The 22,037-nt window shown below is 41.6% G+C and overlaps 1 protein-coding gene across 1 annotated transcript in view; it reads left to right on the forward strand.

Moving 5' to 3' along the window:
• Nucleotides 1-1,204: 1,204 nt before the first annotated feature.
• ibtk (inhibitor of Bruton agammaglobulinemia tyrosine kinase) overlaps nt 1,205-22,037 on the forward strand; it is a 30,236-nt gene continuing 9,403 nt past the window's right edge. The window contains exons 1-26 of the mRNA XM_012872917.3: nt 1,205-1,363; nt 2,117-3,087; nt 4,119-4,215; nt 4,449-4,573; nt 6,506-6,616; nt 9,520-9,690; nt 9,791-9,908; nt 10,184-10,364; nt 10,539-10,662; nt 11,110-11,287; nt 11,773-11,926; nt 12,799-13,183; nt 13,408-13,664; nt 13,752-13,838; nt 13,926-14,008; nt 14,776-14,813; nt 14,899-14,995; nt 15,109-15,210; nt 16,387-16,504; nt 16,717-16,777; nt 17,100-17,224; nt 20,183-20,295; nt 20,525-20,670; nt 20,935-21,065; nt 21,434-21,532; nt 21,688-21,843. Coding sequence (XP_012728371.2) covers nt 2,764-3,087; nt 4,119-4,215; nt 4,449-4,573; nt 6,506-6,616; nt 9,520-9,690; nt 9,791-9,908; nt 10,184-10,364; nt 10,539-10,662; nt 11,110-11,287; nt 11,773-11,926; nt 12,799-13,183; nt 13,408-13,664; nt 13,752-13,838; nt 13,926-14,008; nt 14,776-14,813; nt 14,899-14,995; nt 15,109-15,210; nt 16,387-16,504; nt 16,717-16,777; nt 17,100-17,224; nt 20,183-20,295; nt 20,525-20,670; nt 20,935-21,065; nt 21,434-21,532; nt 21,688-21,843 — 3,581 coding nt within the window. The 5' untranslated portion in view covers nt 1,205-1,363; nt 2,117-2,763. The remainder of the gene's footprint in view (nt 1,364-2,116; nt 3,088-4,118; nt 4,216-4,448; nt 4,574-6,505; nt 6,617-9,519; nt 9,691-9,790; nt 9,909-10,183; nt 10,365-10,538; nt 10,663-11,109; nt 11,288-11,772; nt 11,927-12,798; nt 13,184-13,407; nt 13,665-13,751; nt 13,839-13,925; nt 14,009-14,775; nt 14,814-14,898; nt 14,996-15,108; nt 15,211-16,386; nt 16,505-16,716; nt 16,778-17,099; nt 17,225-20,182; nt 20,296-20,524; nt 20,671-20,934; nt 21,066-21,433; nt 21,533-21,687; nt 21,844-22,037) is intronic.

Here is a 22,037-nt window from a genome sequence, read left to right on the forward strand (position 1 = left end):
TTTTGACACATCTCCTTTGCAAAAATGCCTGCATGCACTTTGGAACAATTGTTTATTACATTATGTAGGAGGATACCACTGAGAAGAAAAAAGGTTGCTGATGGATTTGTGCTTGTAAGTTGGAGAAGGGCCTGCTCCTCAATATGTCAAGTTTGGAAGCCCCTGATGGTGATCCATGCCGTGTAACCCTAGCTTTTTACCTCTGTCTGGCCCCTCTCATATTCTTAGCCCTGGGTCAATGGGACAACCATCTGAGTAATTCCATCACACCTGGATGGTGGCTGAAACTGATACCCTGGTCAAAGTCTGTCTGCCTGCAGAGCTGACATGATGTTTTCTAAAACGATGTATACACTTGTGTTGTGACACTCGCATTTCCTGTTTACACCAAGGCTGGCGTGCTCCAAAGATTTATAGAAGAATATATTCTGTAGTTTAAATGTAAATACTTTAACTGGGGGTTTGTATTGCACACACAAAAACAGATTCAGAATTAAAGAAAGTAAGGTATTGCTTTACAGATAACTAACAAAGTGTGATCTGCCAATTGCATCATTACTATATTTTAAATATACTAAACATTTTCTGATGGTGAATAATATTATTCTAATCAAATTATTTTCACAACACTTTATACAAGTGACAAAAAGACAAACATAACCATTATGAATAGGGAGAAGTGAGAAAAAGAAGCAAAGAAAAAGAAAAAGAGGAGTTAACATGCATTCAAGGACATTTTACAACACAATAATTGTTAGGAACGTTCTCTTTTTCTAACACACAGTACCTTGTTGAAGGTTTTACAGCCCTTAAGTTTTTTACAATATTTTTTTCCCATTTCTAGCAGAGAAAACCACGATGTTAGAAAGAGATAGAAAAATCTTATCCAGTGAACTTTGAAAGAGTCCTTTATTGTGGTGAAATTGGACCAAATATATCCACCTTTACAGTAAGCATGCATTATTCATAGCTGCCCTGTTCAGAAAACAAGCCTTAAAAGTCTAGATGAGTATTATCAATACATAAGATTTTTCCCCCCAACTTTATTTGACGTCAATCAATACATATGATTATGTATATTAAAAAAAATTAATATGACATCATCTGGCAACAGCGCCGCTGACTTGCCTGACGTGCCCCAAAAGTAGACCAATGGGAGATTAGCATGAACCCGTTTTGGCCAATCAGAAGTCTCGATGTTTAGTGGGCGTTGTTACCTAACCGGAGGGTTTTGAGTCCTGTCATCTAAACCTGACCACAAACCGTTAGCCATTAAAGTTTCTTATTTGTAATTATGGCACATTGGATGTACGTCACTAAAGTTACTTTCTCAGTGTCCTCTTGTTTCTTCATCTAACGGAAGGTAAGAGAGGAAACGAATTGTAATCAACGCTTTACCGCAGCAACATCTTCAGGCTAGCTAGCAATGTTCCATTAAAACAAGCAAACGCAGCAAGGTTGTGAGGTAGCAAACATCACCGAGAAGAGCAGTTCAGACACTTAGAGCTGCATTTCCCCCCTGAACGGCTGTCTGGTGTGCTTCTGCATTTCAAAGTGGGCAACATTATGAAACGATTTGAGCAAAAATAAGCTAACAGCTAATCGTTAGCTTGTGCAACGAGTGGATAGCTAGCTTGGAGTGCAGCAAAACGGCAATGATTTCTCATAAAATATTCAATAAACACTCCTCAAGTTGCGTTTCCTTCACATGTAACCCAGTGTAGGAGCATTTAGAAGTTTAGTCAACACGGAACACCTCAAAGTTATCGTTAGCCGGTTATTTTAGCCTGTTACATAATGCTGAAGTTGTGCTAACACTTGCAACTCCCCATCATACGTGTACGCTCAGCAGATTTGAGCTTATAAAGTTTATAAATAAGTCTAAGCTCTTATTACCCGGGTCTTTTTTGACTTCCCTAGCACCCATTATGTCCCAGCATCTCCTTCACCCTGTGCTGTTGTATTAAATGCCTTACTAGAAAGACTTAGTGGCGTTTAAAAAGCCAATAAAAGATGTTTAAGCAGTTACTGCACGTGTTTCCCGACACATACACTGTCTGTTTGTTGCTAATTCTATTTTTTTGTTTTAATGTAATAATTAAATTCTTCTCCTTAGGTGCATCCTACAATTATGGAGTTTTGAAAACGAAAGCCAGAGTTCTGGGGGGAAAGGTGGCCTTTCCCCTCAAGTTGGCTGGTTGGGCTGCTGGAGGTGAAGGTTAGGGTTTTCTTTTTTTCTTTTTTTTCTTTTTTTTTTAAATTGTTGCCTTTTGTAAATGGTTGGATAGAAAAAAAAATATTTTTGCAAATCTTGAGATGTACATTTTTGTATGAAACGTAAGTTAAGTTTTTTTTTGTATTTTTATTTTTTTTTGTGAATTCACGATGCCGTTACATGCTGCAAGCAGCTTAGTCTGTGTTTGATCCTCGGGCGACATGGTGGACTGAAGAAAGGGACGGAAAAGCTGTGGGGTCGCTAGGGTGCGGTGGAACCTCAACACAAGCACAATTCTAGCGCTCCAAACCACCTCGGCCATTTTTTGGATACTTTGCTTTCCTTGGAAAGCTTTTTTTTCTTCTGCAAAAAAAAAAACAAAACAAAAAAAAAAAAATAACAATTGAGCTGCAGTGTTATTAGCTTGTTACAAGGCATCGCATCCACAAGTTTTTCAGATTGTTTACATTTGTGGGTGGTGGGCTATCAGACTCTGACGGAAGTGCACGAGACTTCAGGGAAGACTTTTTGTTTTTAAAGAGGTCAGGATGAGTCTGGCAGCTCCAGACTGCACCCCAAAATGCAGGTCCCAGCAACACGCAGACCAGGTGGTCGCGGCATTAACTAGTGGCTCTGAAGGGAGGCTCCGGGCATTCCTGACTTCACACTGCCACAATGCAACCAGCTTGCGGGACGCCTTCGGTCGCACAGCGCTTCACCTGTCAGCCTCTCTTGGAAAGAAGGCTCTGCTGGAGTGGCTGCTGAGTAGCAAAGGCGCTGATCTGATGCTGAAGGATAAAGAATCTGGCTGGAATGCCCTGCACCGCAGTGCCTTCTACGGACAGATCCACTGTCTCATATCACTGGTCAAGGTAAGTACCAGTGGATTCTTTACAACGGGGCTTTTTCCACAAGTATGCACACAGTTCTGTGCAAACATGTTTATACATCAGACTTTTCCACATTTTGCATTGCTGTAACCACAGATTTCAGTGTATTTTATGTGTTGGTTGAACACAAAGTAGTGGATCATACTGAAGTGAAAGGAAAACGATGCATGGTTTTGGAGAGCTCTGTTCAGTCAGTCGTGTGAACACAGAGCGAGTATGTCTAGACTGAACGCCTACCGAGTCCTTGCTGTCCAACTAAAACGGCAGGTGGGGCAAGGAGGGGATTAACTAAAGAACAGCCACACTGAACACTACTCTAAACACACCATTCCCATGGTGAAACACGGCTGTGGCAGCGTCCTGCTGAGTCAGGAACGGTGAAGTTGGGGAAAAAAGTTAGAAGTGGACGTTGCTAGATATAAGGAAATCCTGAAAGAAACTCTGATAGAGGCCTGTGATCGACCTGATAAACAGGCTGAAGTTAACCTTACTGCAGAATAGCGATCCATAACCTATACATCAACCTACAATGGAAGCGCTTTGATCAAATTGCGTTCATGTGTTAGAATGCCGCAAAGTCCTAATCTGAATTCAATTTGGAATCTGTGGTAAGACTTAAATTGTAGTTCACAGACACCTCGTTCAGTCTGAAAGAGCTCGAGCTATTTTGCTGAAATTTAAGTCTCTAGATCTGCAGATCTGGCAGACATGCTTTAAAAGACTTGGTTCTGGATAGCATGGACTCAGGGCTGAAAGCAAAAAAAAAACATACCACACTCTTCAGAAATGTTGTCCTTTATTTCTGTGATATTTTGTGCTGGACAATCTCATAAAATCCCAATAAAATCGTTTTGGTAAGTTGCTGTTAAAATGACAAAATGGAAGAAGGTATAAAATAAACAAATATGATAAATCCACAGAACAATGCTACACAATTAGTTTGGGCTGGACTAATTTTTTTTCAAAAGGGAATAAGGTCGTTTGTTCACGTTTGTTTTGTTGGTCCTGTGCAGCATGGTGGACTCTTGTCCACCCAGGACAAGGAGGGCCTCTCTGTCCTGGACCTGACGATGAAAGACAGACCATCACATGTTGTCTTCAAAAACACAGGTAAGAACATCGAAAAGATGAAATCTTTGAGAGGAGGGTAGTCAGATCTCCTACATCATCCAGTTCTGCCTTTTTGGTCATTAGAATGGTCTTCCTGTCTAAATTAGCACGTTTTCAAACAACACTTGATGTATATCTGTAATAATGTGTGCATTTAATATGCACATTTGATTGCTTCCCCTCACAGAGACTATGTTGCTGCTGTTCCTGTAACAATCTTTCTATTAATGCAGACCCAACAGAAGTGTACATGTGGGGAAACAATACTAATTTTAGTCTGGGCCACGGCAACCAGGAGAGCCGTCAGCACCCTGAGCTCGTGGACGTGTTTGCCAGGACAGGAGTTTACATCAAGCAGGTAAGAAAATGGCACAGTCGTGTTGAGTCATCCCTCAGGAGAGATGGACTCATCATTTCCTGCAGACTGCGCTGAAAATGACTTCTATTGCGCCTCATTTATCAAGACATTGCCAGCATATGTTACATCAATGTAAAAAAAAAAAATATGTGCTTCGGAGATAAGTTGCAATTGAGGCAAAGCAGATAAGCACTCCCCTCCCGTGAGTCCTGGATTACACAACCTTCTCCTCTGGGCTCATCAGCATGTTTTTCCCTTATGGTTGACTCAAACTAGCTCTTGCCTTTTGGGATTATGACATGTCTTTTGGAAGTTTGCATGCTAGTTTTAGGTTGCTAGCAAACCACACACATTGCTCATAGTTAAATACGTTTTACATGTTATGTGGACTGTCTTCTCATGTCTGATGTTAGTTTATGACACAGTTGGACTGTAATCAGAAGCTGCGAGGCTGTGCTGTCCGGGCTGCACCAGTGCATTTCAAAGTATCTTTAATAGTCTGGAATAAGTTGGATGAGAAATGTTTGATATTCCAGAATCTATTCTCTTATTTTCAAAACACAAATATCTGAAGCTTGGCAATAAAAAATATTTCACATTTGCATTTTGCTTCTTTCCAACAATTTTATTAATTGTCAAATAAAAGTTGACCAGCAAATAAATAAAAGAACATTTCCTGTTAAGAAAATGTATTTTGGTGCATAATTTAGCTGCTTCAGGGGCAATAATTTATAGAGGTTGTAGGTATATGTAAAAATATCAACAAATTCTAAAATTATTAAAAATTAACCCCAAACATGCTGGAAAATCATTTCCTTTGGATTAAAGTGACTGTGTCTAATGCACTCCTGCACCCTCTGTGTGACATTGACGTTTTATTTATTTATCAATAAAACATAACAATAAGAAAACCAAAACAATGACGAGGATGTAAATAATGTACATTCAAACATTTTGATGTTGTGTGGCAATTATTTCATTGTTTGAATAAGTTTCACCGTCATATCACACATTTCATAATCCAGGCTAATCTGTTTGTTTCTCTCCATTGAGCGGAATTGTGTCTTTTTTTTTCTTTTCTTGTATTAACTAATCACAGTTCTTAGAAGACAGCGTCACACCTAGCAACGGGGTCAGCCACACCTAGCAACGGGGTCAGCCACCTACCTCCTCACTAAAATAAACATTTCTGTCGTCTCCTTCCTCAGAGTCGCTCTCGGCAGCGATCTGAATCACTCTTAAAATAAAACTCCTAGGCAGGAATATTTAGTTATTCCTGCCTAGGACAGCCACTGATCATCAATTACAACAGGAGCCAGTTTTGATGTGTAATTCATTGTGCTGTCTGTGCCCTTAATACTTATCCCTTAGCTGTGTTTTACTATAATATTTTCTTCAGTAAAGACACTTTTTGTGGACTTTTTGTTCCCCCTTCCTGACCTGCAGAGCAGTTTCATAATCTTGCCAAGGGTCGGGTAGATCCGATATCATGACCACACAATGACCTGGCGACACTGAGTGTAGGCTTTGTCCCTCCGACCTAATCCAGCAGGTGCTGGAGGTTAAATATTAATTCCACAGTGACATGCGTTTAATTAAATGAGCTACACTGGTGTGCATGCATGTGTGTGAATGTCCACGTCAATGAGATTCTTCAGGAAACATCACTGCGCTCCATTGGAGGCCTGAGGGCTCGATGTATTAATAATGATGTTTGCTTTTCCACTTGTGCCCTGGCCTTTTATTGGCGTAGTGTTTTTAATGTCGCTACAAGAGAGCTTGGCCGAATGTCATGGAAGATGCATCACAGCCTCAGTTATGAGGTCAAAGTGTTGACCCGTACAGCCTGGTCGTTCAGAGTATTGCCTTCTTTAAAACGAAAAGAAACAACGGGAGATCCTAATTGTGTGTTAACTGTCCGTCCCCCTGCAGGTGGTCCTGTGTAAGTTCCACTCTGTGTTCCTGTCACAGAAAGGCCAGGTATTTACCTGTGGACATGGACAAGGAGGGAGACTTGGTCATGGAGATGAACAGACCTATCTGGTGAGGTTGCTTTTTGTTTTGTTTAGCTAGGTCTTGTTTTTTTTTTTCATTACTCTCCATGACTCAGCACTAAGTCACATACTAGTGACATTAACTACCAAGAAAAGCCGACCTTTCTCAGTCACTACTTATCGTTAAGCTTCTAAGGAAGGTGTAGATGTCGATTTTTGTGAAATGTGTGTTTACATGTTTTTTTTAGCTTGTAGGCTTCCTTTGTGTTGAGGCACAATATAAAGGAAGTCTTAGCTGTGACTTATGCTCGGTAACACCAGGCCACCGTAGTAACTGAAGCAAAAAACTGCGTGTTGCTCTGAAGTTATTAAAAAAAGCCAAACAGTATCCACAAGTCACTTGACAAAAAGAGGCCAACAACACTGATGTGAAGCTGCAGTTATCAAGACAGCTCATCAGTTAAATTGATGATACTCCAATATATACAGTGTCTTGTAGAAGTATTCTTATCCATTGACTAAGTGGATCTTATTGGATTGTATGTTGTAGACAAAGATAAGGTACAGCTTATCTTTCAGTTGGAAGGAAAAGGCTACTTGTTTCTATGCCAAGTATTGGCACAGAAATAAGTTTGCCCCCCCCCCCCCCACACACACACACACACACACACACACACACACACATCTCCCATTCCCTCTGATCTTTCAAAATAAAAATCTGTTGCAACCAATTTACTGCAGATGTTTACTTATAGGTAAATGGAGTCCATCTATCTGTGATTAACCTTTGTATGATTACAGCTGTTCTGGGAAGGCCTCAGATGTTTGTTAGAATAGAAAATGAGAATAACCTTTTTTCTGTCCATCCATCCATCATCTTCCGCTTATCCAGAGTCGGGTCGTGGGGGTAGCAGCTTCAATAGAGAGGCCCAGGCGTCCCTTTCCACAGACACTTGGGCCAGCTCCTCCAGGGGAACCCCAAGGCGTTCCCAGGCCGTGTCCTGGGTCTTCTTCTGGGTCTCCACCTGGTGGGACGTGTCCGGAACACCTCACCAGGGAGGCATCCAGGAGGCGTCCTAACCAGATGAGGAAGCCACCTCAACTGGCTCCTCTCGGGGTGGAGGAGCAGGGGCTCTACCACAAGTCCTCCCCGGATGACTGAGCTCCTCACCCTATCTCTGAGAGCCCAGACACACTACGGAGAAAACTCATTTCAGCCGCTTGTATCCGGGATCTCGTTCTTTCGGTCACGACCCAAAGCTCATGACCATAGATGAGGGTAGGAACGTAGATCGACCGGTAAATCGAGAGCTTCGCCTTTTGGCTCAGCTCTCTCTTCACCACAACAGATCAGTACAGTGCCAGCTTCACAGCAGACGCTGCACTAATCCGCCTGTCGATCAACTGTTCCATCTTCCCCTCATTCGTGAACAAGACCCCAAGATACTTGAACTCCTCCACTTGTGGCAGGACATCCCCGACCCAGAGAAGGCACTCTACCCTTTGTTTTGAGAGGGGTTATGTTGAAATTGTAAAGCAGGGTTTGGTTTAAAAAACCTTTGAACAACTTAAGGCCATGGGTAACACAGGAGTGTTGACATTTTTGGTTTATAAAAGATTCATCATCTTCAACACTACCCCTACTGTGAAACATGTTGGTGGCAGCATCCTGCTGTGGGAATGTTTTATTTTTTTTTTCAGCACGGACAAGAGCTAGTCAGAGTTGTAAGATGACTGTTGGAGCTAAATGAATCCTGGAAGAAAAGCTGTTTGACTTGACACTGTAGCAAAGCTTCACTTTCCAAGAGAACAAAGACTTTACGCAGCAAGAGATGCTGTGGAATGGTTCATATGTTTGCGTGCTACCTTTGCCTGTTTAAAAACTTTAATCCAGCTGAGAATTTATAGAAAGATTAAGTAATTGCTTTTCAACAAGTCCCTCATCCAGTCTGAATGAGCTTAAGCCATTTTGAAAAGAACTGGCGTTGATAGTGGACTCTTCTAAGTACCCATGTGTTCACCTGAACAATAAACTGGACTGGAGTCACTACACCGATGCTCTTTACAGGTAGGGCCGGGGAAGACTCTACCTGCTGAGAAGGCTGAGGTCTTTTGGTGAATGATAGTGCCCGGCCTCATGTGGCAAGAGTGTGTAGGCAGTTCCTGGAGGATGAAGGAATTGATACCATTGACTGATCTCTACGCTCCCCTGACCTAAATCCAACAGAACGTCTCTGGGACGTCCATCTGATGCCACCAGGTTGCAGCTCATACTGTCCAGGAGCTCAGCGATGTCCTGGTCAGCCTACTGTATCAGTATTTCAGTTTCACTTTCTTGATGACTTTGGATTAAACCCTCTGTGGGGTGATCATTTTCAGCCAATGATGTGACATCTTGTTTCTGACACATTACCCATTCCATATCTGCAGTATGAAGATCCAGCAGGATTTTTTCCAGTTGAGATCTGATATGTTTCCAAAGTGATACTTAATTTTCTTTGGACATCCATCCATCCATCCATTTTCCAAACCGCTTAATCCATCATTGGGTCGCGGGGGGTGCTGGTGCCTATCTCCAGTGTTCACTGGGCGAGAGGCGGCGTACACCCTGGACAGGTCGCCAGTCTGTCGCAGGGCAACACAGAGACAAACAGGACAAACAACCATTCACACCTAAGGACAATTTGGAGAAGCCATTAACCTAACAGTCATGTTTTTGGACTGTGGGAGGAAGCCAGAGTGCCCGGAGAGAACCCACGCATGCACAGGGAGAACATGCAAACTCCATGCAGAAAGAATGGAGTTTGTACTCGAACCCAGGACCTTCTTGCTGCAAGGCAACAGTGCTACCCACTGCGCTTTCTTTGGACAACTGAACAAAAAAAAAATATTTGGAAATTCCTGTGTATTTTGTAAAATAACAAATAAAAGTTTCCCCCCTTCTCTTTCTAGGTCCCTCGCATGGTGGAGGGTCTGATGTCCCACCGCTGCTCCCAGGTGGCAGCAGCCAAAGACCACACAGTGGTGCTGACGGAGGAAGGCTATGTTTATACGTTTGGTCTCAACACCTTCCACCAGCTGGGCCTGACTCCTCCTCCTGCCTCGGCAAATGTTCCTAAACAGGTGGGAAAGTTACTGACCTTCTTTTAGAACAGAGAAATGCACCATGCTTTTATTTCATTTTATTTATTTTTTTATATCACTCATCTCCTGTTTTTATCAGGTGTTCTCCAAAATGCTGAAAGGCAGGGCAGTGGTCGGAGTGGCTGCAGGGAGGTTCCACACAGTGCTTTGGACCAGAGAGGCGGTGTATACGGTGGGACTGAACGGCGGGCAGCTGGGTAAGCCTCGGCAAAGGCCATTGAATCAGTTGGATTAAGATGAAAGCCTCAGCAGGTAGCACATAAAAAGCATACAAACTCATACAGCCTGAAATATGCTAATAAGCTTAGCATGGAGCCTCGAATAATGATCTTTTTTGGTTGAGTGTATCCATTTCAGCATATCACTGGCGAAGAACATGAAATATTAACTATAAAAGACAAAAATAAAAGGATTCTGTATGTAGCTGAATCAGTAAATTTGAGATGTAATTGTCCGGTCGTCTTATCCTTAGGTTACCTGCTTGACCCAAATGGGGAGAAGTGCGTGACGACACCCCGCCAGGTGTCTGCTCTGCACCACAAGGATGTTGGCATCGCTATGGCAGCAGCTAGTGATGGAGCAACAGTCGTCGTGACTGAGAAAGGGGATGTTTATCTGCTGACTGACTACCAGTGCAAGAAAATGGCTTCAAGGTGACAAAAACGACAGAGCACAAACAACCTCCCAACAGAGAGCGTTAAACTGTACACATCTCAGTTTTTTTTTTGTTTTGTTGTTTTTCCTTTCCAAATGGCAGCTAAAAAGGAAGGTAACCGGTGCATAAAAATAAAAATCTAAACTAGTTTTGATGGATTTCTCTTTTTCAGGCAGCTAAACATCAAAAAAGTCCTGGTCAGTGGTGGCAGTCTGGACCATCGAGTACATCCGCAGATCCTTAATGACAGTGGAGGGGAAAAGATCGCCATCTTGGCGTTGGATGAAGCAGGGAGAGTAAGTTAAGTTTGTTGTCTTTATGGACAAGTCAGCCAGTTACTATTCATATAACTACAGAACCCAGAAGCTGCAGATTTTAAATACTGGATGACATACGGCATCGGATCCTAATTATCATTTTCTATTATTTACAGTTAACAAAAACAGTCTTGTCTTATGGTATTGTCTTGATAAGTGGTTTTTAACTCTGTTCCGCGGGACCCGCTGTCCTGCATGCTTCAGGTGTTTCAATGCATCCCCACACCTGTCTTACACAAATTGGTGATAAAGAGTCCTCTGCTGCCCTTGATGGCTGCTGAGGAGGTCACGCAATCACAGCTGTGCTGGAGCAGAGACGCATTTAAAACATGTAGGACAGTGGGTCCCAAGGGCCGGAGTTGAGGACCGCTGAAGCGATGACTAAGAGTTGTGTAACGCTCCTTACGTTGTTCCTTTCTCCGCCAGGTGTTCTGCTGGCGCTCCTCTGGCAGCGCGGTGAGACAGTGCAGGTGGGCGTATCCGCGTCAGGTTTTTATGTCGGACATCGCCCTTAGCAAGGATGGCCTGATGTTTGTGACGCCTGACGGGGAAGGCTTTAGCGGCGTATGGGCCGGGGAATGTAAAAAGTTCGGAGAGAAAAAAGGTGAGAACTTAGTTTGCATTTTATAATCCACTAATGAGGTGTTAAGGATGTTATTAGAAATGAAGGCTGATCTGCTTAGGTTATCTGTTTATTTTTTTAATTGATGTTTTTGGTAGAGATGCACATTTTTGGAGAATTTTTTTGTGATTTTTGGTTTCTCTTCAAACACCAAAACAAAAACGGCACTAAAAGCGTCAAAGTGAAAGTAAAACTATTTTCTCTTTTTATGTCCCTCTTACTCTTTCAGTTTGTTTTTGTTGCACCCCTAAAAATGTAGGCGTGTATGTTATTAGAAGATATTGCCTTGTTTCCCTCATAAGATCCATTGAAAATATAGAAAATTGGTGTTCCCTTAATAAGAAGGGGAGCAGATGTTAAATATTGAGTTAAGGGAAGTGGGATAAATTAAACTAGATGTTTAGATGATCAGTGAAACAAAAAGCTAGTTTTCATTTATTTATTTTTTTATTTATTTTATTTTACAGAGGTCAGCGTGGAGGTTTCTGGTCCTTCGGACGCTGGCACCATGTATGAGCGAATCCGCCTAGAGAGGCTCCCTTTTGTCCACAGAGCTGTCAGCATCACGATGGACTCCAAAGGACGAAATTTTGGAGTGCTTCAAGCTGACCCCAAAACTAGGTATGAAGTCAGCCTGAAAGCATCGAAGTATTGCTCACACATCAGATTAGTTGTACAGATTAGGAGGAGTTCCTTTGGTTGTTTTTTGAGTGTTTTCAGGGAAATGCAGATTCAATTTTGGGAGATTAAAGGCTGTTTAGGTTTTGTTTTTTTTAATTTATTTTTTTAGATACAATGTAAAAAGGAGGTGGAGGGAGAAAATAGTGACATACATACATTTCTGATCTAAAATAAGTGATGAGGCAGGAGTCAAAATGTCTACTCCATGTTGGTTCCGTTCTTGGACTTGAACATTTCTCAGAATCACTGACAAACCATCAGGACTTGGTGTTAAAACCACCTTTTTATCGCTACACATAAGTTGACAACTTCAACTAATTTCTCTTTAAAACTACTTTTGATTAATGCTTTTTTCCCCCTCCCACAATCTGGCAAACTCTCCAGTTGTAAATTAATCTTCTTATTGGAAAATTGTCTTCATTGTGTCAACTGTGTGTGTTGTGCAAACATTTATCATTTTGTTCTTTTTATTACTGACTTTGTCTATTCTATGAATGCAATGAAGTTGCTCTAAGTTTTAGTTGAGCTAAATGTAATGAGGTAGAGAAAAGTGTAATTTATTCTTTGAGGAGCAGAGATGGTGTCAGTACCATTTGGTATGATCATATGTTCACTGGGAACTGGGCCGTCTAGGTGGGAACGTTTTAAACAGCAGTTAACAACAAGGGTCATCAACTGTATTACAGGCATGTTGATGCATGGCAATGAAATGATTACAGTAGTTAATACTGCAGGCTTGTCAAATAATTATGCTTCCTTAGCTCACAATCTTTCTAAAGACCTTTCTAAATTGCCTTTTCTATATCTTCCAGCTTGTACGAGGTTCCCAGCATCTCTCCGTCCTCCTTCACCCAGCACTTCCGCAGCCTTCTGGAGGAGGCAGACGAAACGGACAGCATCCACGATGTGACGCTTCAGGCTGGCGAGCGCAACTTTCCCGCCCACAAATACATCCTGTCCATGAGGTCCGACTTCTTCCGCAAGCAGTTCATGTCCGAGTGTTGTGAGGTCAACGAGGAGCTCGATAAGGAAGTGAGAAGGAGCGAAGATGCCGTCGGCTGCGACTTACTCATTCTGGAGAAAGTCCCAGCGGACATGCTGGAACACGCGCTGCGCTTCATCTACACGGACTCCTGCGAGCTGCTGGAGCACGGGGCTCGGCCGAGAGGCTCGGCCATGTCAACCGGCCAGAACCAGGTCGGTAGAAAGCATTTACTTCTGTCTGCTGAAGGCTCGTGCTATACCTCAGTCTGTTGTTACAGTTTGGTTATCTCTGTTAAAACCAATAGAAACATTTCACATAAACTCAACAACCCAAACTTAATTTTCTCTTTTCCGAGGATTCGCCTGGATAAGCAGTTTCCTCTGATTCAGCCGAGCTCATTTCATTCAGACCGTGTTCCTCTGTCTCTGTTGGCCAGGACTCGGAAAACGAGAGGCTTATCAGCAGTCTGCAGGACCTGGGTCTGAGAGGATGCTCAGCCCTTGAGGTGTATCATTCCCTCTCCCCTTCAACCAAAGGTGACAACGACAAGGCTAAGAACAAGGGCTCCAAGTCGAGCAAAAAGGGGAAGGGAGGCAAAGGGGACAAGGCCAGAGGCCACGAAGGAGGGGCCAACCCTGTGAAAACCCTGCAGGGCGTCGCTAAAAAGCTCGGCCTGGGGAGCCTGTCGGCACGGTGAGCAGCTGTTTGCTGCTTTAAATCAAGCACAGAGTTGATCTAATGTCATCTGGTACAATTATCCTTTCATTTGCATCCCTACAGACTGGACAGTGTGAAATACGAAAACGGGAAGATTAATGTGATCCAGAAGAAAACTGGCAGCAAGCTCAAATTTCTCCAGAAAAAATGGTATTAGTGTGGATTAAAAAAAACTAAGTACCAAAAAAAAACCTAAGTGCAAAAAAATGTAATCTTTCTGATGTATTTTGTGCACAGCTCCTATCTTTGTGATGTCACTCTGAAATCTGATGACGGGAAAGAGTTTCCATGTCACAAAAGTGTCCTCTGTGCAAGACTAGGTAAGAAACAGAAAGAATATAGCTGCAGATTGGTTGCTTCAGCTTATAGATTGTTACTTTTCTATATCATTTTCTAATATATATATATATATATATATATATATATATATATATATATATATATATATATATATATATATATATATAAACATAAACAAGTGTTTTAGTATAAATGATTCAGTGTGTAATACACGTTAAGCAACATCTGTATGGAGTGCCTTGCAAAGAATTCCCAGCTTTTAAACCTTTTCACTAGTTGCCACATTAGAGCCACAAACTTTAAATCGTTTTATTGGGATATTAAGTAACAGAACAACACAAAGCAGCGCAAGGCTATGAAGTTAAAGGATGGGAATACGTAGGTTTCCAAACTTATTTCCACATGCAAACCTGAAAAGTGTAGCTTGGGTTTGTGTTCAGCCTCCTTGACTCTGAGACCCCTAAATATAAAAGTGAAAAACCAGCAATATGAAGACCAAGGAACACCGCAGACGGGCCGGGGCCTGGTTATAAATGTGTGCCACACTTCACATCTGTGTTTTTAAATCATTTTCAAAGTGATGTATATTCCCTTTACTCCACAAATATGCTTTACTTTGTCTTTTCTATAAAATTACAATAACATAAAGTTAACTGTGTCATTGCAACAAGACATTGGAGATAACTTCAACAGGTTATGACTACTTTTAGGAGTTTCTGTAAACTTGATGATCCTCATGGAGATGTAACCATCACGTTTTATGCTTGTGTTTTTGTCTTTTGGTCAGAGTACTTTAACAGTATGCTTGGAAACCCCTGGATTGAGGTATAGAAGTTTGATCAAAACTAAAGAAGCGCTGCCTGTGGGCCGGTTGCTCTAGCTGATAACGGCGTTTTGTTGCGTCCTTCAGGCAACGTCATGTTCTGCACTGGAGATGCCCACCAGCTCAGAGATCCTCCAGGTCATTCTCGAGTATATTTACACAGACGAGTCTCCCACCATCAAAGGTAGCGACTCCGGTTTCCTGTGGGCTGACATCACATTTTGAGTGATTAATGATCAGCGGATTAGGCTTGGTCATGATGTCTTATTGTTACTTGTTCTCTTTCCATCTCAACAGAGTCTCCCAATGTTGAGTTTGTCTGCAACGTGCTGGTTGTGGCGGACCAGCTGCTCATCACGCGGCTGAAGGAGATGTGCGAGGTCGTCATCACTGAGAACCGTACGTTCTGCTCGCCTTGTTCCTTTCCCTACCCACAGGAAGTTCTCTGCCGCACTTCCTGTGAGCATGTCGCTGGGCTCGTTATGTGAAACGAACAGATCCATTTGCTTCCTGTAGAAACTTCAGGGTGTGGGAGTTCATGCTGACTGAGGACTTTAAAGGCCTAGATGTTGTTCTTGAGCTTTTTGTTTTGCATCTCCTGAAGCACTGCTCAGTGCGTGGTTGGGCTGAACCTGAAGAGATGTTGAGTTATCTGTTGACTCTCTAAATTGCTCACTGCTGAATGGTGACTGAAATTAGCCTCGAAGTGATCGTTTAACCCTTCTTGCCTCCCTTACGTTGACCTTCCTGCATTGCAAAAAGGAATCTTAAAAGTAAATAAAATTTCCTTGAATTGAGTATGTATCCTTGATTTCAGCAGGCGAGTTTAAATGATCTGCCAATGGAATAAGATTTCTGCACTTAAAATAGGACCAACTCATCTCCATCATCTTATCTCCAATGCAGTATATCTAATTATTCTGCACTGGGGATGAATATCTAATTATCTCATTTTATAGGGGTCAACATACTGATTCGATTGACTGATCATCTTATCAACATAATCAAATCAAGGAGAAATACACTAATCCTAAGAAAATTTGACTTACTCTTAGTTCCCTCTCTTTGCAGTGTGGGAAGCGGGTTACTTGCTAGCAGCAGCACTTTGAGAGATCAATGCTAGCATCTGTTTTCCCTGGCGTCATGTTAACGCGCGTAAATGCTTCAGATCAGCTAACTAACTTATTCTTTCTCATGTATGTTATAACAGTAGACGAGTTGTTTTTGAACTGCTTATACAAGTACACTTAGTTTACTACAGATATCAGAATCAGCTTATTTACCAGGTATACGTACACATAGGAGGAGTTTGACTCTGGACAAGGCTCACAATGTGCTTACTAAGACGATAACACAATAATGCAGCGCTACAGTATAGAGAACACACACACACACACATATATATATATATATATATATATATATATATATATATATATATATATATATATATATATATATATATATTCACAGACTATAAACAAGATGTAGTATGATAAATTTAGTGAGTGGAGGCTGTTGGAACAATACCCAAACACACTTGTTGAACTGATAAATCCGCTTGCCACCCCTCAGTGACCCTGAAGAACGCCGCAGAGCTGCTGGAGTTTGCTGCCATGTACAACGCGGAGCAGCTGAAACTCTCCTGCCTGCAGTTCATCGTCCTCAACATGGCGGCCTTGTTGGAGTCAAAGTGAGAATCCGAGTTTGTACGACTGACGTAACGGAGCTTAATTAATACAAACCTTTTCGTTTTGTGTCTTTTTGTGGTATTAAACCGGTATGTGTTGGTTGTCTTTAGGTCCTGTTTACAGCTAGTAAACCCGCCTGTCTTTAGATGCGATGCTAATGCTAGAAAATGAAGGTTTGTGTGCTAGCTGCTTTATTTGGATGTGTTGTCCTCAGGGCTCTGGATATTCTTAGTGACGAAGTCCTCGTGGAGCTTTCTGCGGCTTACAGAAGGATGGTGAGTCACGTACCAGCGATCCATACTGTTCCAGGTTTCCATCTTTGCTCATCAGGCCTGTTATGGTGCACAAGGCAGACAACGGTTTGGACCTGGTTCTGGGAAGCTTGAAGGCTGAATCACTGCCTGTACCGTTTTATTCTTTTCCTCAAGTCATTTATTAGCAATGTTCGCAGTTTGGCAGAGAACTTTTCTTCGCTGTGGTGTCTACAGAAAGGAAAGACATATTTAAATGTTAATCTGGAAGTGAAATGTTACTTTGAAGTGAAATCACTGTAACCCACTGGGTGTGTTTTGTCTGTTTTTAACTTATTTTCTTCAGATCCCAGCAATGCAAAAGCGGGTTATCACCCCGTATCCTGGTGCACCAGACCTCAGTGCATACGAGGAGGATTTGGACTCTGCATTCAGCCCCAAACCAGAGGGAGAACTGGATCAGTCCTGCAGGTATATAAAAGAGTGAATATGCAGGAAAATATACTGCGTCCCGATGTGTATGTCGATAACACCGCTTTTATTCAGAAAGAAAAGTGTGCCGCCTGCTCTGTAATGTATAACAATAATGTCCCAGTTCTGTTTGTGCCGTAAAACGCACAAAGAAAAGTTACAGTCAGAAGTTTACATACAGTCATCATGGGAATGAATGTTGAATTGATGTTGGGATTTAATGATGCATGTGAGCAGTTCATATTCAGGGTGTATTGATGCTACCACAAGGATGTTTTTTTTGTATATCAACACCAAGGTGCAGAAATTGAATTTATGGTAGATTATCTGTTCAGGTTAATTTCCAACATGCTCCAATGGAGAAACAGCGAAGAAGAGCTTAAACGCTGGTTAACATGTAGAGGCCTCAAAATGAGTGGAAAGAGAGCAGTATTAGTAGAAAGGTAGGAGGGGCTGTCCTCTCCTCTCGTACAAAGGATCAAACAGCTAATACAAATAAAAAGATATATCTATCACAGACTTATGTTTCAAATTATAATGGGGCTCATCGCAAAAAAAAGACTTAAAACAGCGTTCTTTCTAAAGCTGTAAAGTCAATCATCCCGCTGTAATCAGACACTCTCATCCCATCTCACCTTCTCACGTACACATAATCACCAATCTTGCGAGAGACGCAAGTGATTTGCTCTCTGAAAAGAAGCACAACAAGTAAACCACCACATTGTAATACAGGCGGCTCTTCCAATCATTGCGAATGGATGTATCTAGTACGGTATTTATACACACCGGGACTTTTACTGCTCATAAAATAGTTGTCAGGGAGGACGGGGGAGTTTATATTAGCCGGGCTTATGGCTCGTTGTGCGCCGCAATAACAAAAAAAAAGGGATTCTGTCGGAAAAACAAAGCCAAGCCCAAATAAAGTGTCTTCAAGTTCAAAAACAAACCCAAATTAATGAGACCGCAGACTCACGAAAGTAGAGACTTTAGAGAAGAAAAAGCTTAAAGTTGTTTATAACAAGCAGACTATGCAACACTGAAGCTCACCTAAACACCCCTGCTGACAACCTAATAGACCTCCAGCATTTTTCATGAAGTGTTTCAGCACAAGTGTGCAGTGTGTTTACGGTCACTATGATGAGGGATGTCACAGATTGCATGACGATGTTTTCATTCCACTGAGAAAAAGCTAAATAAACGTACCTGCACGGACGTTGCAGTCACTGGTAGTTGGTCTGCACATTCAAGTGTTGGCTCCTTACCACCGCTGAAATGTAGAGAGCACATGGGTGTCTTTGGTCACATCCCACAGCCCTATTAGAATTATTGATTTTTGTTTCGTTTTTTTGTTTTTGTGTGTACTTTTTGGACAAATTTTTCAATAACTTAATGCCGGCCTCCTTTGTTCTCTCAAAAAACACATTTAATGTGCCTTAGAGACATTGTTCTTTTCGGACATCCACTTGTTTCCAAGTTTTACCCAGATGTTGATTTAAGGGGGTAGTTGAATTTGGTTTTAGTCCTCTGGTCACTTTCCTCTGACCATAAACATTTTGTCCTGAAGGCATTTAGCTCATCGACAGAAGTTGTTTAAACATTTCACTTAATCTTGAAGTTGTTGATCTTTTGTCAGCACTTCTGTCCTGGTCAGCCCCCTCTGAGTTCATGTTATTGTTAGACGTTTAGACCGCATTACTATAGGCCCTCTCTGCTAGCAGCTGCACGACTCTAGAGCCTTTATAATCATCACTGCTCCCAACAGACTCCAAAAGTTGTTTACAACCCCGCTGTTATTTGCTAAATTTTCCATATTCTCGTAAATAGTTATATTTTTGCACAAATATACAGGGCACAGTTTGTACTGCTTTTTAAATGATCTTACTCTGTTGCACATTTATTTTTCATAACTGTCCAGGTCGCTTTGCTACGTTGTGCATTTCGCCTTACTGTGCATCGGTTTTTTAATATTAATGGGATATTTTTGTATCTTCATGCTGCCATTAACTGTCACATTACTGCTTATACACCTGATTTCCCCATTATGGGCAACAAAAGATATTTCTATTCAGATAGAATTATGCCATAAGATTGTTGATGGCTCTATTGGGTTTGGTCAACATGCTAAAGGACATTTGATCAAATATTAATGTTGGTGTTTATGTATGCAGCTAAAACGGATAATTAAAAACCAAAAACTAACAATATTGAAGCCAAATGAGTTTACCGAACTGCTTCTGACTTAGTCTGATATTATTGCAACAAAGGGACTTAATTAATTTTATTTATTTTTTTTAGAAAAAAGACATCAAGGCACAATTTGTAATCATACATGATGTGTAAAATGTCCCTTCCAGAATTTTTTTTTAATAATCTATGTAGGAGAAATTGTCCTTTTTGCTTTGAACAAAAAATTGCAATCTCATGCATCACATCATCCCTAAAGGATCGAGCAAGAAGAAAGGAGGAATTCAGTGTTGGTCAAAATGACTGAAATAAAATAAAGTGAGACGAGGAGTGGAAACATGCGTATGGCCTCCACCTGCAGAACCATTCCTGGTTTTGGGGTCATCTTAATGTTGCCCCTTTAGTGTCCCGCTGTTAATTTCAATAAAACCAAGCCCATTTCATTTGAGAAAGTCCCTCAAGGGATAAACTTTAAGTATTTTCAACTGCATCACATTTTCTTACTGGTGGACTAGAACTACGATCTGTCAGAGAATATCTTCTATCACCGCCACCTACTGGTGGTTGTTTACCCTTCAACCTGCAAGTTTTCCTCTTGTAGTCTATGGTCCCTCAGCAGATCCAGTTAGGTGTGGGAGCCTCACACCTCTTACTTTTCATTGTTCTTTAAGATGAACAGAAACATAAAAGCATCAACCTATATATGCAGAAGCATGTAAAACAGTCTAAATGTTTTTCATGGTCTGCTCATATTGATCCATCTTCCGTTCTCAGAGAAATCCTTTTAAAGAAGGCAAAGGTGAAGGCAAAAAAGAAACCCAGGAGACGGTCTGACAGCTCAGGAGGCTATACTCTCTCTGATGTCATTCAGAGCCCCCCTGTTGCAGGTACACACACACAAACACACACACACACACACACACACACACACACACACACACACACACACACACACACACACACACACACATAGACTTTCTAAACCCTGCATTGCCATATTTTGCATTAAACGCGGATTTATACATTTTGTTAACATCTTCATCCGTGCAGGTCTAAGTTAGCAGGTTGTTTTGGTAATCTGCCATTCTTACAGCAGTGCACCATCCTTTTTTCCAGTGGTGTCTCCTATTCTGGTTAAGTCGGGGAAGGCCAACTCAACAGAGTCTCTGCAGGAGGTCCTCACATCCGACTCAGAGGGAAGCTACATGGGAGTCAGCAGTCCCAGAGACGTGCAGTCTCCCGTCTTCCATGACAAAGCTGAGGTTACTTTACATCTTTATCGTGTAACGTATGCTCTTCATAAGACTTGAGGGGAAAAGAATGAATTAACCTTCGCACTTACTGGTTAATAACTTTCATTTCTGCTCATTGTGCACCTTGAGATTTTAGACTGACATAGTTACATTATGAGTTTAATGTATTCGATATAAATATTTTTAAACCTGCACAGCTATGACAGAAGTTGCTAAGGGTATTGTTAAATCAAAGACCTTTTCCTTTTTACTTCTTTAATATTTCTCCTGCAGGATGAACGCGCATTCAGTCAGACGCTAAAGACCCCACCCAGCACTCCAACTTCCCTGAGAACCAACCTTCCTATTCTCCTGCCAACTCCCCCCAGTTCCAACCCAAAGAACATCCTCAAGGTGATTTCATGGTAAGAAATATCTTCTCCGTCATTTTGCATTTTTATCATAGCCACACAGTTTAGATGCACAGGTGCCGACGTCACTCAAACAAATGGATGCAACCAGAAGAGTCAGACAACAGAAAGACAGGAGATAATGGTACAGTCAAAGACAATTCTGTCTTTCTCAAGGCTTTCACTAAAAAAATAAAGTGGATAAAGGAATTTAGACCGCAATGACCAGACTTAAAAACCCAGCAGCAGAAAAATGACAGTTGACATATTTATTTTTAAGTACAGTTATTACGGTTTTCCAGTAGATCCCTTACTCTTGTGCAACCCTCCCCATTTTTTTTTTTTTTTTAATACCACCCGCTACTGTTTTTTATAATGTGCAGTCCTGCTCATCCACCGCCAGTCTTGGATCTGAGAACCATCATGGATATGGAGGCCAGCTCTCTGCAGACTCTTGGTGCAACTCCTAAAAGCCCTGTGATGTAAGGAGCTGACTACTTTGTTTAATTTTACTGAGCAGATGCATCCGCACATGTCGGACAAATGCTTGTCCAGCTTGATGAACGCATTTGTGCTACATTATTTGTAAATTGCATTCTACTACTTCAGCTGTGTGGGTTTTCCTGTCTGCATGCAGGGTCACTTCCAACATCAAACACTCCCCTGTTTCCTCCAAACTGTCCCAGAAGCAGAGGAAGATGTTAGCCATGGCCAATAGGGAGGCCAGTGTGGATTCTCCATCATCCAAATCGGCCCCCATAGGGACTCCATCCAAAAGCAGCGAGAAGGCTTGGTGAGTTGGGTCATAACAGAAGAAACCAATAAAAATACCTTCCTTCATTGTTGCTGCTTTGATTATTTTTCTCATGTCAAAGCCTTCAAGCAGAGTATCAGAAGAATAGATGGGGTTATTTAGAAATGCACCAATTCAAAAATTTTGGGCAGTTTCTGATCTGTGTGTTTTTTTTTTTTTTGTTTTTTTTTGTA

Source organism: Fundulus heteroclitus, chromosome 3 (genome assembly GCF_011125445.2).
Source record: "Fundulus heteroclitus isolate FHET01 chromosome 3, MU-UCD_Fhet_4.1, whole genome shotgun sequence".
NCBI classification, from domain to species: domain Eukaryota; kingdom Metazoa; phylum Chordata; class Actinopteri; order Cyprinodontiformes; family Fundulidae; genus Fundulus; species Fundulus heteroclitus.